The sequence below is a fragment of the Fukomys damarensis genome, unplaced genomic scaffold, assembly GCF_012274545.1.
Source record: "Fukomys damarensis isolate Sample0158 unplaced genomic scaffold, DMR_v1.0_HiC HiC_scaffold_4, whole genome shotgun sequence".
NCBI lineage: Eukaryota > Metazoa > Chordata > Mammalia > Rodentia > Bathyergidae > Fukomys > Fukomys damarensis.
In genome coordinates, this window is record NW_022900916.1 from 19,975,251 (window position 1) to 19,994,416 (window position 19,166).

General features: G+C 33.8%; 1 protein-coding gene across 1 annotated transcript in view; it reads left to right on the plus strand.

Annotated features, from left to right (window-relative positions):
- The window catches only part of Ahr (aryl hydrocarbon receptor), a 45,641-nt gene that overhangs the window by 844 nt on the left and 25,631 nt on the right, over positions 1-19,166 (plus strand). Inside the window, exons 2-3 of the mRNA XM_010643392.3 lie at positions 21-341; positions 10,790-10,977. Of these exons, the coding sequence (XP_010641694.1) occupies positions 21-341; positions 10,790-10,977 (509 nt within the window). The remainder of the gene's footprint in view (positions 1-20; positions 342-10,789; positions 10,978-19,166) is intronic.

Here is a 19,166-nt window from a genome sequence, read left to right on the forward strand (position 1 = left end):
GGCGCCCACACCGACCGCAGACCGAGAGGCGCGGGCGCGAAGCGACCCAGCGCTCGGAATTTCCCGTTTCGGTGGCTGCACGGCCTTCAGGGTGTGCGCGCCCTCTCGCCTCTGCAGCTCGGTCCTCTTCTGGGTCCTCAATTGTTGACAGCTCCGACCTGCCCACCTTGTGGTGCTGGTGGATTAGGGAGCCTACGCCCGTCTGGAAATCCCTCTCCTCTGAATATCGCTCGGGTTAGGTCAGAGGACGGTCTCAGAATTCGCACTGAGGGTGGAAAACTTGGGAGGGCGCTAAGCACGTGCCGCCTCGGAGGAAAGAAGGGGCAGAATCACCTCTCAAGGTATCCTGTCCTCTGTGGCATCTGGTTTCTGCGGTGCTTTCTTACTTACTTAATAATCAGGCTGCAGTCATCTCGCAGCGCCCAGCGCGACCCTGCGGAGAGCTGTCATCTCGCGAAGTGTCGGGGTGGGAGCAGGTGGAAGTGTGCGGTGGAGGAGGGTGGGTGTTCCTGGCCACCTTTTGAGGAAGCTTTCTTCTCACTTTTGGGGTGCTTTTAGAGTCCATAAAGTAAAAGATTTAGAACTAGATTTATTGAGAGAGAAGTTTCATTCTTGGTGTCTGTCTGTAGCCCTCCCGCCGCCACTTACACACACTTCAAAATTTTGTCCAATCTAATAGTGCTTACAGACTTGGCTTTCGTTTTGGTCGTATATTTGTGTGAGTTGGAAAGTACGTTAGAATTTTTTTCCTAGAAAAATAATCCCACACTTTTCACATCATCTTTTGTGAGTTGGTATATTGATAGATGATTCTTAATCCTTAACTTTCAATTTTCTTTTCTATCAGTATTTCTCAGATTTTTACAAAGAAGTTTAAGAACACAGAAATGGTTATTTATAGAAACTCAAAAGTGTGCATTTTGCTTAAAACTTAACAGTCGCTATATGTGAACCTAGAAAAAGAACAGTTTAAGATTTATTATACCAGTATTTGAAATTGGTTTTATTCTAGAACTTTAGTTTGCCCTGAGAATTTAATCATCATTATTCTTCAGATCTAGACTTTTAAATGAACATTAACAGAAGATACGCACTACAAATACACTGACGAATTTGAAAGTTTTATGGTACAGTGTTTCTGACTGGAATATTGCTGAGCTAGCAATTTCTTGTCTTGGCAATTCTGGGCCATAAGATTTCAATACTATTTTCTTTTTGGTAGAATGGTTTCTTCAATTAAAAGGTATTTGACTAATTTGATTTTGTCCTTGATAACTGAGAGGCAACCAAATGCCTGTTCTATGTATTTATTAAAGTAACAGTACACTTAAAACATGATGTAGGTATCGTGGGTTTATGTACATAAGTCAGAAAATTTGAAGCCTTGGTGGGGTTTTCAGATATTGAATTTTAGTCAGCATCCCCTTTAAAAAGAATGTGCTTTGTTTTCTAACAAAATTAAATGTTTTAATTGTAATAGTTTTGGTTTCTAGTTAATATTTATGAAGGATCTTTCTGCATTTTTGTTTTGTGTAAGTTTCCTTTTATATTTTAATGTACTTCCTTAGACTTTACTTGTATTTTCCTCGTCCCCTTGCACTTTAGTCATTGTAGACATTTATCAGATCTTTACTGAGTACCATGGACTGCTTCTAACTATACAAATGCCTTAAATGTCACCACTTTGTTGCATAAGAAAAGCCTAGTGCTGGCGTTTACCTGAATGAAAGGCACAGTTAGTCAAAGTTAATCATACTCTAAGAATGAGGCCATTATATTTTAACAAGAGTTTTTAAATTAAACTACTAATAGGTGGCTGAAGCGGTCTAAAACAAACTTTGAGGAAAATTACATCTTGTTTGAGCTTATCTGCTTAACTTTGACCTTGTAAGTGATGACCATTTTATTTTATTTAAAATGTGCTGTAGAATAATTTTAGAACTGGCAAAGAAAAAAAAAAGATGGCTATTTCTATATACAATTCGTGAATTCTTGGAGTGAAGTTGGTGACATATTGTTCACCTGAAGGGCATTTGGTCGGTTTTCAACTGAATTTGTGAAACAAAATAAACTCCCTCTAGTGGCGGGATTCACATTGAAAATTTTAAGTAGGAAATACATTTAAAATGTGTTAAATTTATTGCACTAAAGTATGTAGTAGACTGAAAAAAAAGTTTCATTTCTCTTTGGAGTAATGAAAATTAGGAAATTAACGGTTTTGAAGCAACCTTGCATCTGACCCATTTTTCTTCCTTCCAAAGAGAATTTCAAAGAAAACTAGAATCTGTTGTAACTCTTCTTAGAATGTTGTTCTATACTTCGTATACCTACTCAAAAAGAGAACAAATATTTTTGTTTAAAATGTTCTTGTTTTATTCTCTTTGGAGATGAAAGCATCTCTATATTTGGTTACTTTGTCTCATGTAGAAAACTGTACTGTAGAACTTGGCAGAATCTGCTTTTCTCTAGTGATGATAACTTTGAGTTAAATTTTTGAAGTTTTGATTATTATGGAAGAAGTTTTAATTGTATTTCAATTTGCCATATTTCTAGAATGATAGTACTGAATATTGGTGTTGAATAAATGACATCTATACTTAAAATGATACCAGCAGCAAGCCGGACATGGTGGCACATGCCTGTAATCCCAGCACTTGGAAGGCTGAGGCAGGAGGATCACTTTGAGTTCGACACCAGCCTGGGCTGCATAGTGAATTGAGGTCAATCTCAACTACATAGTGAGAACCTGTCTCAAAAAACAAAAACAAAAACAAAAACAAACAAACAAAAAAACCCCTAAAATGATACCAGCAGTAGTGATGATATGGCTAGCTCTTCTGAGTCTTTGGGACTGTAAGTAACTTCCAGCATTAGATGATCCTCTGTTAAAATGCACATGGATGAAAGCTTTTATTTTATTACCACACCAAGAATATTAATGTACTGTAACTAGTCTTTTCTTTCTAAATTGCATTTTATTTTATTTGAATGATATGGATCTCATATATATCTCCACACACACACACATACACACACACTCATGAAGTTTTATTACCTGTATGACCCTCGTTAAATGTTTTATGTAATTAGAGTATGATGCCATTTCCTAAATAGTGCCTGAAATAAAAAGATGGGTCTTTTCTGTTCCACACTTATTTCTTTGTTATTTTCCTCTGTTGTAGTTTTGTTTGGAGAGCTTACACATTTTGGTTATGGATCTTCTTGCACATTGGAAATGTGAAATGAAATAAGTGAAAATGTTTAGTTATAGCTAACACTAAGTGGCAAAAAGAAGAAACAATTTGTTGTAAGTTGAGAGTTTAGTTTACTTACAGTTGTAGATCCGATCAAGGTTCTTGACATACATATAAAGCAGCACAGTCTATTCCTATACTGCCACTATCACAGGTAAAACTAGCAGAACAAATCATTTTATAAACCGAAAACTGCTAAAGAAGTAATTGAGACTGAAGCGTGTGTTCTGTTCCTTAAATACTTAATAGCTTGTGTTAGCACAGAACAATCAATTCTCCTATGAAACAGTAAGAGGCAGTATATGAATATGTTCACAATTACAGTTTCAGCTGAAACATGGCATTTCACTGGTGGATGAACTTAGGCAGCATGTGCTTGTTTCTGTATTTATTAAGACTGTTACTTAGAAATAAGGACCATGGACATCTTTAACAACAATACAATACCTTTCTATTTGTTTCTTTTATTATTTTGCATAGTGATTTGATTTAACTTGTTTATTGCTCTTAGTCTGATATAAACATCGAACACAATGCTCTATATATCTCATTTTTTTCACTTTTATAGTAGTACTAAGGAAACAATATTACGTTTTACAGTGACCTGAGAGTTTAAATTTAAAATTGGCGAGACGTTACATGAATTCCTGAGTTTGTATTTTGGATCCTAGGTCTTTGCTCCAAAAGCTTATGTTTTTACCAACTTTATGGCACTAAGTGAACAAGTTTAATGAAGGCTCTGGTGCACCCATATCTTAAGGATTACCTTTACCCCACTGTTTCTGCTCAAATAGCATTATTGCAGAAATAAATGTCTTGCTGTGTCTTGCTGAAATAAGCTCCTGTTTCCCATACATAATTTATACTTATTCATCTCATTTTTCTATTTATGTCCTTCCTCTTAGCATCTTTTCCTCCATCTTACTGACTTGCTACTTACCTTCCCCTTTAAAACATTTTTGTTAATATCTGCTTAGTGATCTATTTCATAATTTATTTTGCTGTTTTCCTTTTAGGGAAAGTTCTATTATTGCTAGCCCTTCAGTATTTTAACTAATATTTTGGAGAATACCTTGGAGATATGTAAAGAGTGCAAATTATTAGTTATTTCCTTAGGAAATATTCCAATAAGTGGAATATTGGGATAAGGTCAAGTCACATACACTGAAAGATAGTGTCAAATTACAATATAAGAAATTTGCTAATTATATTGCCATTGGCAGTCTGTAGATATACATATATATCTTTGCATTTATACTTAAAATATTAATTTTATAGGTAAAAGGGGTGGAGAAAACCATTGAATTTGGATTGTGGTTGTGTGTGGTAGTAGAAAAAGGTGGGTTTGTAGATTTTTCTACTTAAAGGGTCCTTTATATATTTATTTGCTTTGTTTTATATCTTTAATCAGTTTTTCAGTTTGTCCTCTTGTTTGTTTTTGATAGAAACATTATTTAAAATGAATTACTACAAAGTAATTATGTACACATTTGAAAAGTCAATAATAGGCATAGTGCCCTCTTAAATTTAGTTTGTTAGGCATTGTCCTTTGGCATCTTATTGTAGTGGTTAAGAATTTTAGTTTTCTTTCATCTCTCTTAATATTTTTCACAATTTCAAATTGAATCCACTTTTGATATTTCATGATTTTTGACTATGTAAATGCTATTTACTGTGGAGCTAAGTAATATGCTATGATAACATTTTCTGTGTTAACCATTGGTTTCTATTTTTTTTTCTACCTGTTTTCCAGCTTCATATTTATTGCATTTGCATTTAGCCGTCTCTGGTTTATTGGAGACAGAGTTTGTGTTTCTCTCTCTTTGTTTTCTTTATTTTAGCATGATTTTCTGGGAGAGTAGGGTTGCTACATAAAGCTCTGTAGTATACAGTTATGTGTCTTGCTTGTATTTGAGACCTGACTTAGATTCCCACATCTCCGTAAATTCTCTTGAACATTACTTTTATAACACCTATGTTATTGAGCATTATAATATGCTTGATTTATTGTGTTACAGAGCTTATTTCCTCCTACTAGGAAAAGTAACCTCATTTGTCTTTGTAGCTACCAGAGCTTCTTTGTTCTGTGCACACAGTAGATGTTTCAAATGAACTTAACAATTGTGTTAACAAATGTTTCCAGTTGTGTTTTAATTATTCTGATAATAGTGGATTTATTAGGTAGATTTATTTAGGTTGGGTTTAGGGATAATACTTTAAAATGTGTATGTATATGCATAGAAAAAAGAAAACATTCATAATAACGTTTTCACAGTTATGGAAAAAATAGTGATTTCTAAAGCATATTTCTTTTTTTTTGGCTTTTACTGTTAATTGGCTGTGTTGGAAATAATAGTTTTTGCACCTCATTTTCCCTCAAGTACAGCAAATAGGGAAAGCAAAGAACCTGTCACAACTGGAGAGCAGCAAAAGGACAGTGGCAGTAGAATTTTTACTCATTCAAAGTGGCTTCCAGCGAGAATTCTCAGAACTTTTTGTAGGTTTCTTTTTGCCTTATATACAGGGAAGTAAAACATCCACTTGCAGTCAGTCTGATGTTAAAATTTGACTTTATTTGTGCTATACATCAATTCTGTAGTATTACATTGAACACATAGTTTATGATTGTAAACATTAAATATTCTCATTCAGAGATAAGTACACACTGAAACTGAAGAGCAAGTAGAGAACGAATGGGGTTGAGTTAGGCCTTAGTGTGTGCAGTTTGTTGGGTTATATTAAGGAATACTGAACTTCTTATTTTCTAGCTGGTGGACAGGGAGTTGCACCATCATAGATGTGAAGGAGGATCCAGATTCTAGAAAATGTGAATGAGAACATTCAGGTATAGCGACTACAAATAAAGATAAGCAAATTACTGGTGGGTCGACTGAAGCGGTGGGAGTAGATTAAATCACCCAGAAGAAACTGCTGATAGAGCAGGCTCAGTACTCTGAGAGGTGATCACTTGTTAGGAAATGTCACTTTAACTTCATAGGATTACTGAAACTGTATCTTTGAGTGTCATTCTTATAAAAAACATTATATAAAGCACTTATAGTTATACTCACGTGTGATTAAACTGGATTGTTGATGAGTATGATAGACATTTTAGGTTGGATTATTTAAAAAGCTTTAAAAATAGCATCAGACTGGCATTGAACATGTCTTTGGGCCTGTTACCAGTAGTTACAGTGTGCAGTGCTACAAGAACATAAGTGTGTCTTGCAGGAAGTTAAGGCTTTGATTTCATAACAGTTCTGACTTATAGGCTGGGACAAGATTTTAGAGGTTAAGGTTTAAAAAAATAATAAGTTGTTTCTTTGCTTCATTAACATCTTACAGTCTATTTCAGGAGATTTCTGACCCACCTGAGCTCCCAAATCCAATCTTATAGGCATGTTAATTAATATTTAAAATGCAGCCTTTTATTTAAATAATGGTTGTCAGTATATTTTGGTGTAAAGACAATATAAAAGTTAAAACACTATAATCCAATTTAAGTGTGGTTGCTATAAGATTATATATGGTTACCTGTGTATCTTTCATGTGTACAGATATGTATGAAATATTTTCACAAAATAATTCTGAATATTTCCATAAAATCAGTAAAAAAGTGGACCAAATGTATTACTTTAGGTTTAACAGTCTGAAACTGTGAAAGCTTCAAACTCAGGGGAACACACAGCAGATGTGAATCGCTGAGTCAAGAGGTTTTTTTTTCTTAGTCCTGGCCATACTTATAAGTCCTTACACTTTGTTAATTTCCTGAAGAAAGTGCATTTGGCTTTTTCTGTGCATTCCAAGTACTCCCTGGTTCTGTTCTTCTCTGTGTTAATTACTCTTCAGACATCTGCCCACACCTCAGCCCTATACCTAGGTTTTTGTATCACCCAGGCCACTTTATGCTTGTTTAGTGTATGTACCTCCCATTGGGAAATATAGTTACTTTTCTGAGCTAGAGACCTTAAAGTCATTTGCAACCTTTCCCCATTCAACATTTTCCTCTCCCTTCAGTACCAATGCCTCTTAGTTCAGCAAACATCGAGCCTGGTTTAAATCTCGCCTCAAGCCATTCCTTTCTTGTTGTCCTTACCAGCACTGCCTTTTGTCAGGCTCTAATCATTTATTTCTTCTCTGAACCCTTCTGACTGGCAAACATTTGAGAGTTCAGTTGTATCAAGTTCTATGCTGGGCTCTGAGGATACCAAAATAGCCATATTATAGTAATAAGAGTGACAGTTATATGTGATTAGCACTTTTAGAAAGTTGATCTTATTGCCAAATATTTAATAAGGTACACAGGAATACATTAGAAATATAGACAGTTCTGCATTGTGTAAAGAAATAGCCTGAGGACATCGCACAAGGTTGAATACTACAAAGAGTCAGCACAAGCTAGTCAGCAGTACCACCTAGAGAGTACCATAAGTGCTGTTATTTCTCCATCATGTCACCTTGTCCTGCACCAGTGTTTGTATTACTATCCTCTCACCAGTGTTTCATAATCACTACTGGACAAGAGTGCAGGACTGGATTGTGTATACAATTTCACTCCATGTGAAGTTATTTGTGCATAATATTCCTTAGTGGAATGATTTTACAAGCCATTTGTATATAAGACACAGAAGACTGGAGCAGAGTAGCTAATCCATTCGGAGTAGGACAGAGATCTGTGAAAGTTGTGAGCAGGGACTTTAAGGGCATACATGTTGACAACACTAAGAAGTTTTTTAGTGAGCTGTAATGTGTTTTAGCCTAAGGAAATGAAGCCAGAGGGTTGAATAGAGGCCAGAAAAATCAGGAAGGATTTTGTGTGCTAAACTAGGACATATGGACAGTTCAGAGCTACTGAAAGGTTTAGAGGAATACTGTAGGTTCATGTTTCAGAAAGAAGTTCCTGGAGGTAGAGTCCTAAAGATAGCATTCCTTCCTCTGCTTCCCATGGTCTTTATCACCACAGTCAGCTTGGCAAAACACGGAAAGGATCCACTTCACCTCAAAGCTTAAGATGACTTCCCAATATCAAAGTCTAGTTTTTTTGTGGGGGGTAATACTGGAGATTGAACTTGGAACCTTGTGCTTGTGAGGCAGGCAGCAGAATCACTGAGTTATATCCCCAGCCCTGAAAGTCTAGTTTTGTACCATTACTTTAAGGAAACTCACTGTTCCCTCCATCTTGAACACTTTTGCATGATGCCCACATGATACTCTCCATTGTGTACAAGTCTGTGTTGAAATATCACACCTGACACTTCCCTTGGCTATCAAAACCGGATTCTCTATCATTTCTTAGTTCCTTACTTTATTTTTCTGAACACTCACCAGCTAGAAAAGTTTGTCATCTATCCTCCAACTGGGAGGTAAGTGCCATGAGAACAGATGCTTTTTTATGTTTTGCTCACTACTCACTGTTCTGCACCTGGCACATTGTAGGTGCTGAGTGTTTGTTGAAAGAATTTGGCCACAACCTTCTTCCCCCTTCTCTCTTTCACCCTGGGTATCACAATGCCATGAGGAGCCTTCTCACATTTTACTCCACCCTACTTTTCCTTCCTCACAAAATCCTGTTCATCTTTTGAGATCACTCCCAAATGTTACTCTTTCTGTAAAATCCTACATCAAGCATTTGCTTTTACTTAGCACCCACAGTGGTTGTTGGATATGTGGTAGAAGAGTATATTCCTGGGCTGTGCAGGATATGATAGGTAACAAGTGTTTTGAAACAAGTTAGTAATTAACAAGTAGACACTTATCCAGAAAGGTAGACAAATACTATAAGTAAAAGTTGAAATTCATTTGGTTAATTGGAGAAATGCAGGAATTAGGTGTGACAAATTTGATAAATGCAGTGTTATATGGTTGGGGGAAAGTAGAGAAACAGCCACCAGTTTTTGTTAAATATGCAAATGGTGTGGAGAAAGTATAGACTTTTATCTATATACCACTTTACCAACTTGTTACCCTCTTTAAAACAAAAAAATATGAATGTAATAAAGAAAAACAGAAATAGATAAGTGCTGAAGAAATTACTTGCTTAAGGACAGTGTAAAAAGCATAATAAAATTGCATATATACTTTGTCTTCTTACACAAAATATTTTTTCTCCACAAATGTCATTGAAAATATAAATTATCTGGAAGTGTTTTGATCAAAATAAATTACTACCATTGTACATAAGCCAATTTCTACTTTATATGACAATAAAATTCTACTTGGCTTGTCACAAATGTCTTTGTTATAAGAATACACTAGAAAGGTGTAGAGTTGTAGTCTTAAAATTGCCTTGGTTTTTTCATTTCTTCTTTATGTTTTAGCATGGGTGTATGATGATTTGTAAATTTATTTTGAGTGATTGATTTCTGCAGTGAGATCTTGGTTAAGGCCTTTGCATGAAGCTATCCAGTTTCTCTTTTCTGAATTCATTCTCTTCTCACTCCCGAAAGTATCTTTTCTCTTAGGTGAATATTAAGTTAAATTATTAGAGTTTCATTGAACTTTCTAATTGAACATTCTAACACAAACATTGAAAACTAAGAATTAACCAGTGCTTAATCAGTAAAACAAAAGTTACCATTAATCAGAGTTCACCTCCAATATCTGTCACTCGACAAATATCAATAAAAACCAAATTTGTTGTTTTAATATTTGGGAACCATATCAAGATGACAAGGGGACCTTTACTAGGTGGTGAAGGGACTCTAGGAAGGATTCACTAATGAGATGACAGTGTTTCTAGGAGTCTGGAAATGATGAAGATAAACTTTATGGTTTTGCTATTTATTTGCAACATAAATTATGCTGATATGCTTATGGAAGACAGCAAAGGAGGCATATTTTTCACATAATTTATTATAGATTTACTTTATCTCACAATGGCTATTTTTGAGAATGAAAAACATTCTAGTAGACTTGTTAATTGCATATTACTACATGTATGTGAAATATAAGTAAGCATTTTCCTAACAATGTGTTTAGCATTTTCCTATGATTAATTCATAAGCTTTTTTTAAAGAATTTTTAAAAGTTTATTGGTACATTTTAGGTATACAATAATGACATTCATCATAATTTATTATAGATTTACTTTATCTCACAATGGCTATTTTTGAGAATGAAAAACATTCTAGTAGACTTGTTAATTGCATATTACTACATGTATGTGAAATATAAGTAAGCATTTTCCTAACAATGTGTTTAGCATTTTCCTATGATTAATTCATAAGCTTTTTTTAAAGAATTTTTAAAAGTTTATTGGTACATTTTAGGTATACAATATGATGACATTCATCATTGGAAATTTGTACCTTTATATGATATGTCTTGATTCTTATTTTTCCCCCATAAGCTTTTTAAATAAAACAATAGGAAGAATTTTACCCCTTCTTTTGTTTTAATTAGCTAAAAATATGAAAGGAAAATATGGGCAAGCCTTATGTAAACTTGAAGTACATTTTTAAAGTTTGATATATTACAGAAATATTTAAGGAGATGTTATGATGCAATAGATGTTTTTGCTTTTGTTTATTTTTCAGAGTAAAGCCAATTCCAGCTGAAGGAATCAAGTCAAATCCTTCCAAGCGACATAGAGATCGACTTAATACAGAGTTGGACCGTCTGGCTAGCCTGCTGCCTTTCCCACAAGATGTTATTAATAAGCTGGACAAACTTTCAGTCCTTAGGCTCAGTGTCAGTTACCTGAGAGCCAAAAGCTTCTTTGATGGTATGACAGCAGGTTTAATTTTTCTACAATAACTTACAAAATATGGCTGTTTCTGTGTTAACTGTAAAAATTAACCATGTGTGAGAAAAGTTTTATCTGTTGCTATACAGAAAAATTAAGTGGCAAAGTCAAATTAGTGATTACTCCTAAAATCAATTTTCTGGTTCCATTCATCAAACAGAACAGCTACTTACATTTATGTATCATTCTTTGATAATTTTGTATTTAGAAACTGGGCTCCAATTATGTTTGTTCATTTTTAGTCCCCATTCTTTCAGTTTTTTAAAGTGTCTTTCTCTTTTTTAGGAGGCAAGAATAAGACACGTATTAACTCTGTGATATCTTGTTGCTGGATTTTCTGATTTCATGGCTATGTAATTTCTTTTTTCCTTTCAAAATTATATATACTTCTAATCTTTTCTATCAGTGTATGTTTACTATAAGAAAATATAATTAAAGACATTTTCCCTCAGTGGAAAGAACACGTTAGTATAGGAGTCAAAGGGATTAATTGAATTTCATTCTCCATTGTGCTACTGACAAACTGTTTTACTTTAACCAAAGTAAACATGCTAACCTCGTAGCATCCCTGTACCTCAGTTTACTCAGCTGTCAAGGTTGGAGTTTGGAGCTCAGAGACTAGGTGATACTTGTTACCTTTCAATCATACAATATTTCATCTTCATAGAGTATTTTATTTATTTATTTATTTATTTTTGGTACCGGGGATTGAACTTGGATCCTTGCGCTTGCTTGCAAGGCAGGCCACCGAACCACTGAGCTAAATCCCCAGCCCCTTCATAGAGTATTTTAAATGGGAAGTTTTTGTTTTAAATGTTGTTTCAGTGACTTTTTCATATAAAATAATTCTCTTTTGTGTATTAAAAAGTAAAACATAGATGTTTCAAGGAAATGTTTTAAAAGTCATGTTATGAGACTGTGGTGGAATCTCAGTGGCCTGTATCAGTGCTGCTCAAACTTCAGTGTGCTCACACATTATCTACAGATCATGTTAAGGTACAGGTTCTTCTTCAGTTAGTTTGGGTGTGGCCAGATGTTTTGCATTTCTAAGAAGCTCTCAGATGATGCTGATATTGCTTGTCTAGGTCAGTAGGCAGTTTCTAGACAAGTCTAGATGGAATTTGTAATTTGTATTTAGAATATTGCATAACAATTTCCCTTTAGATTTATGTGTATGTGATTTCATGTGTTTAGTCTGAGCATCTTTTTATTTGTTGGTTTGTATGCTTAGATATATGACTTTTCTTTTGGACAAAGCCTAGATAGTTTTAACAGTTATGATCAGGGAAGTACATATTTATTAAAGGTAGTGATTTCAGGGAAAGAATGGACAGCATTCTATGAACTTTTTAAAAGTTTTGTAGTAGACATTGTATTTTCTCTGTCTTTGAATTATCAGTCTTACCTTACCAAACCATTCATGTTGGGATGACTTATGCAGTATTTAGTGACACATCTGTGTGTGTATATTCTTCAGCTGTAGAGTCTTTTGTGAGAGAGTTGAAACTAGAATCCAGTTTTCTGGATTCCTTTTATTGATTGGTTTTTCTGATTGTATCTCAATTACTCCCCCACCCCCAGGAACTCTCATATAGCAAACTGAGGACTTCTCCCTAGGTCTCTGGTTTTCCTAAGTGTTACCCCCAGTAAAGAGCATCAGCATCATAGATTGTGCAGTAGAACAGAACTAAAGCTATTTAGTATAACCTCACATACATACCTACACACATATATATTTAATGTGCATATTATATATATGTATATGTGTATATACATATATGTACACTTACATATATAATTTAACATCTGTTATTCAGTGCCTCAAAGGAGATCCCAAGTCTACCTTCTAAAGAATGTTACAGCATAAGAAGGCTCATCATGGAGTTCTTGTTAAAAAATATTTTCTCAGCTCTTCATTGATGAGCTAATTTACTTGTTATTGTGATCCAGTGAATTTGACAGTAGGATCTTATTATCTACAATAGGATCTTATTCTTTCATCAATTATATTATTTTTAATTTTAGGTTCTTTACATTACTGGTTTCAAATTCTATGAGCATGAGAATTTCTGGAAAGCATGTTTAAGTTCACATTCTAGCACATGCCTCTTTTATATGCTCACTCAATAGATTTATGTAAAAACACAGAAATCAGAATTTAAACAAGCATGTTAAAGAGTCTACAGCAGTGTCCTACCTTGGCCTTGACTGTGTCCTTAACTAGTTTTTAAAAATTATTTGCTTTGCCTTTGAAAGGAAAAATTCAAACATAACACAATTTTAGAAAGACTATAGATGTTTTTACTTGGGTTTTAGTGGCATGCATATATCCTACACAGTACCCAAGTTATTCTATATAGGAAGGAATATAGAATTAGAAGGCAAGGGAGTATAAATTAGTTAAAAATAAAGAAGATCCCAACATCTTCTCCAGAATGTCAGTGGTCTAGAATGACAGTAAACTGTTTCAGAGTACACAGAGGATAAAATTTAGGGGGTAACCCTTGGGAACTGCAAAATGATATATGCAAAATAGGAGACCCGGAGGATGCTGGTGGTATTTCGGGTTTTCAGGCATACTTAGACTCACTCTCCCACTGTTGGGGAAACTGTTTAGCAAAGTGAAGGGAAACTCAAAATGAATAACAGGATGCAAACAGGGGGTGTGTAAATTCCTGCGGAAAGAACGATATAAACGAATAATCATACAATCTTTTCAGAAAGGAAACTCAAGTTTTACTATAACAATAGATATTTTCCCAAGAAAATACATCTATTTATTGTGAGTTTAAATAATCTAACTCGGATGGATCTTCTTATGCTTTGGAACCATAACTGTACTGCTGTTGCTGTCTGAAAAGCAATGCTGTGTTTTAAGAGCAGCATTAATATTTATCCATTTCTAATTAACTGAAACATTCTAAAATATAAATTCAAAGTACTTTAACAGGATTTAGTAATTTCTCAGGTATGGTAAAGTTAGAAGCAGTTTGACATCTGAGTATTAGTTCAGTTTTCACATTTTCCTGAGAGGGAAGGTATTTTAAAAAGTTAAAATCATTTAATAACTATGAATAACAGTAGTTTATTTACAGGGACTAGGATTTGGATAATTATGACCTAACCATTGAAGTTGGTTGATGTTAGGGAAAGGATTGCTTACTCCTGTATTGTGTCTCTTAACAATTGTGACGCAGTAAACAGTGGACCTATTACCAATGTAATCAGTATGGTAATATTTTATTCTTAGAAATAATTTCAGCATATATTGATAATTTTAGTTGCACTTCTTTATCACCTTTTGAAATGTTCATTTGCATGTAAGAGTTGTATTTTTTAATAGCAACACAAAAAATGAAATTTGGGGGAAAAATGAAAATTTGGGATTGACACCTTTCTTGTTTGAAAGACACAAATATCTCAGAAAAAGGTAGAAAAATGTTTCTGTCACAGTAGTAGTAGTTAGATGTCAGGTAGCGTTTACTCAGTAAAATATTTATTGTATTGTACCATTTAAAATGAAACAATACAGTAATGTTTAACGACCTCCAATATATTTGAGTCATAGGCTATTTTTGTGACTCTTCATAATTGAGATGAATTTGTGGGAAAAAGACTTAGAAAGAAACAAACAAAAAAGAAGATATTCTGTAGGTTATTGTTAACCTGTAAGACTTGAATTTCTAGATCCAAGGTACTAATTTCAAAGATTCAGAGGAACATCTCAGTCCTTGACTTGTGCTTAAAATGCTATTTTACAAAGCTCAGAATTATTTAAATGAGAATATTTAAAATTTATGAAATCTAGAAATACTGTGGGAAAGATAACATGATAATTATTAGATGTGATCTAATATTTACTAGGTATAACATTAGATGCACAGTTAGATGTGATCTTACATTCTTTGACCTTATGGTTTGTTATGCATCTTTGTTGACTTTATTTTAAACTAGTAATTATAATTGTTCTTTCCTAAGTCTTCCTTTTAAAGATGCTTTCTTTCCAGTTAATTAAGTTTTGAAGAGAAAGCTGTTGTGGTTATTCATCCTCTGCTTGAGCATTTGAGTGAATTTTAGTCCTATTTTGGTAACTCTTAAAAGCGAAATGTTGTTCTTGGAAATAAAAAATATTACATGGTATGCCATGTGCAAGCAAAAATAAGCAGTAAAAATGAATATAGTAGTCAAGGGCTCTTAAAGATTGATGTTTTATAAAGTCTAGATGGATTTGTACATCTTTTTCATTCATGGGAATTTTATAATTTCATATGATTTTCAGTAACTTAAATTAGATAACGGTATAGTCATTTGCCAAGGAATGTACAGAAAGCTTAGTATCACAGTAAATCTAGGAATGTCTATTTATTTGCATAACAGTTTAACACTTTAGAAATCATCATATACCATAGCATTGTCCCTTTTAGCTTGTTATTTAGCTATGTTTTACCCGAAATCCCCATTTAAAAACTTAAAAATCTACTTATAAGATTGATGATAACTTCGTAGCTAAAACTATGTAAATCTAGAATTTCTTTTAGATTTTAATTTATGGGGTTTATATAACAAAATCCAAGTAGATTTATACATGTATGAATAAAAAAGAATAGTAGATCATTCCTATTAGGTGAATATTCACAATCCTAGCTTTTATAGTTAACATTCTGACCTCTTTGGATCAAACATTTAATCTCTCTTTCCTGCAGTTATCTCACTTTACAATATATAAATCATTAGATTGTATGAATAAATGTAATATTTTTTTATGTAATTTTATACAAGAAACTTTTATCTGCATGTTTTGATTGCTTTTCAAAGTACACAAAAACACATTGAAATATCTGAGATTTAAACAGATCTTAAACTTACTCGTTGTGTACTGTATATTTTGTCCCATCTTTTAAATTAAGTGAATAAAACTCCTGCCTCAAGCTGGCAATTGAATCCAGGGCCTCAAGTATGCTAGGAAAATGTTCTCTCACTGGGATATACCTCAAGCTCTAAGAGGTCTGTCTCTCTTTTGTAAATAGTGTTAGATGGGTCTAGAATCCTAAGTTGGCCATAAACAGGCTTAGTTAGTCATAAATGTAAGCTTTTAACTTTTTATAAAGAATTTATAGGGAAGACCACCATTCGAGTAATATTAAAGCTAACTCTAAGTAATTTTAAATAAATAAGTCACACATGTATAAATACCGAATGGTTTCTCTGATGTGAAAAACTATAATGGTACATAAGATCCTAATGATATAACTGACAGTGTGAAATAGGAAGAAAAGGGATAAAGGTGTAGGGAAAATGGAAAGGGTAGGGGAAAGGTAATAAGGGAAAAGGAAAAAAAGTGAGAAAATGATAAAATGGAAATAAAATATTTGTAAATAGGGAAGGGAGGAGGGGGTGAAGGGAGGGCAGGGATAAGGGGGAAAAATGAGAACTAAGACCTGTCATGTAGAGGTACAAGATCCCAATGGTGAATGTATCTATACTATATACCTAAAATGTACCAATAAACTCAAGGAGAAAAAAAAATTTCAAATACAGACTTAAAGGTAACCTTTTTATCTTCTGTGAGGCATTATAACCAGGTTAATAGAAGTATATGCTTTTGTAGTTTTAAAAACTATATTCATATGTGATTAATCACTTTAAAGCCTATAAACAAACATATATTACCAGTTATCATTTTTCATAATACTTCTCTTTTAATCCTGCCTTTGCAGTCTTTTATTTTTTAATTGATAAATTTTAGTAAGTAGCTCAGATTCACTTAATGTTCAGAGCTGGAAACTAAATTTTAGAGTTATTACAATATTATTTGACTAATAGTTTAACCCATGAAAGTGGAGAACATGTAGGGCAAGAGAGAAAATGTCAAATATAAGATGTTTTAATGATGAGATGAGCTGGGGAAGGAAATCTGGAATAAGAAACTATGATAAGGCGATACTGAGTTTACTTAAGTTGCCATCACTTGGTGGGGCAATTTCGTAGACAAAGAGAGAATTGTACATGAAAACATAAACTAAAATTTAAGTCCCAGTGGAAAATTCATCATCCTAAAGAAGATAATTTCTGGTCCTGGGTTGTCTACAGAAGCCATATAGTCATTTTGGTGTCAGCAGTGGATGGTTAAGAGAGAGATAAGCAGTCAAATTGGATTGGTCCACTTAAAGAACCTAAACTGTCCATTCTGAATTTAATCTGTTTTTTTTTCCTATCCTGAAATTTTCCTACATGATGTGAGGATACCTTTTATTGTCAGTTTTGTAGACTGTCCTCTTGCTGTTGGATTCTCAGGTATGTCTAGTTTCTGTTTCTTCATAACAGATGCAGGAGACTGTGTCTGGTAATGAGAGGACAGGCGGGCAAGAGATGCAGATGCCAGTTCAGATAATTAATTTTTTGTGGGTTTGATAAGACCTTTCACATCATTATTCCCACTGCTTTCATCTCAACATGGAATAACAATATTCACTTGCCATTTTAGGCTTATAATGGCTTAATCATGAAAATAAAAGATCTGTGAAATCTTAAAATTGTCATTGCCACACAGGTAATAATATCTATATAACCCTAATATTTTACTTGTTTTCTTGGAGAGCTTTATTGTTGTATGGCTTGTAGGGACTTGATATCAATATCATCTGAGAATCCTTTTGTTGAATTAGTTTTGTATTTTGATTTAGAGATGGAAATTTGCTAATACATTTTTCCAGTGTTTGATAGAATATATGACAGTTTATTTTCCACATTTTCTTTTATCAGAAGAGGCACATACTTAAATCTAAATACTTTGGTGAACAGAGACATTTTGCTTTGGTAAGGATATGAACTGAACAGAGCATGCTTTTCTGTTACTACCCCATGCTTCAACCAAATTGGTATTAGAGTTATTTCCTAAAGATACTCACACAGGTAAGTATGCTCTTTAAGCATGGAAATGATAATTGTAAAGAATATGAGATAATTAGACCCAGAACATTCATGAGTTATTTCCTAAATCCGAATGTTCAGAGTGGCACTTGGTCCTCAGTAACGTCTGGGATTATTAGCAGTAAGACAGTAGAATTTCATCCTAGAGCTTCTGAGTCAGAAATTGTAGAGAAGGGAGGGGACAGCATTAGAATTAATAAGCCTTAGGTGCTTCTGATGCCTGAGAAAGTTTAAAAGTTGCTGTTCTGATTGGTTACATTCTGCTATTCCAAGTGTCGTCTGAACTCTGCTCTTAGATGTGTGAAAAGAAAATCCAACCCAGGCTGTTATTGAAGAGCTATATTAGTTGCTTTGATTGGTCTCATTAGTGCAGAAATATAATCCAGGTTACAGAGGAATTTCATGCTGAGTATATATGTAGGAGGATGCTAAGTGACAGCCTGGAAGTTACCCTCCATTTGAGAATGGTAAAAGAATTGACTTTTAAGGTCTTTTTCAACATGAAAGTAATTTGCTTAAAAAGTACCTGCTAGATCCTTCATCTACATTCACAAATATATAAATTAGCATTTGCATTTTTTTATAAATGGAATTTACCCTACCTTTGTGTTTAGAAATTTGTAGGGAGAAAAGAAGATTTGTCAGTATTATCAGAAGCTACTGAACTATGCTGACCTAATCTTTGTTTCCCAGGAATTTAGCATTTGGTTTTCTTTAATTTGTTTCTTCCTTCTCTCAAAAGGAGAACACTTCATTTATAAAAGAAAACGTAATATACTGAAGTGAAATATGTATTTTTTTACCCCACAGTATATAGAAGAAACTCCCTTTAGGTACTTTTAATATGTTGTATGGTAATTTTTCTATGTACTCATTCATAGCAGACTAAATGAAACTGGGGATGTTTTTTCCTTACATTAGGAACTGTAGCATTACTTAATTCTTTCTCTTGTATAAAAATTCATGTGTTTGGTTGAATTTTAATATTTTTTTTAAGTTTTTTTTTGACACAGGGTCTCACTATGTAGTTGACATTGACCCGGAACTCACTGTGTAGCCCAGGCTGGTCTTGAACTCACAGCAATCCTCCTGTGTCAGCCTCCCAAGTGCTGAGATTACAGGCGTGCGTGCACCAGCACGCTTTGCTTTGCACTTATGCTTGTATTTGTGGGAATGGCATTTAACTTTTGAGTAATTTATCACAGCATCATTTTTTAAATGTACAAACCATTGTAGTG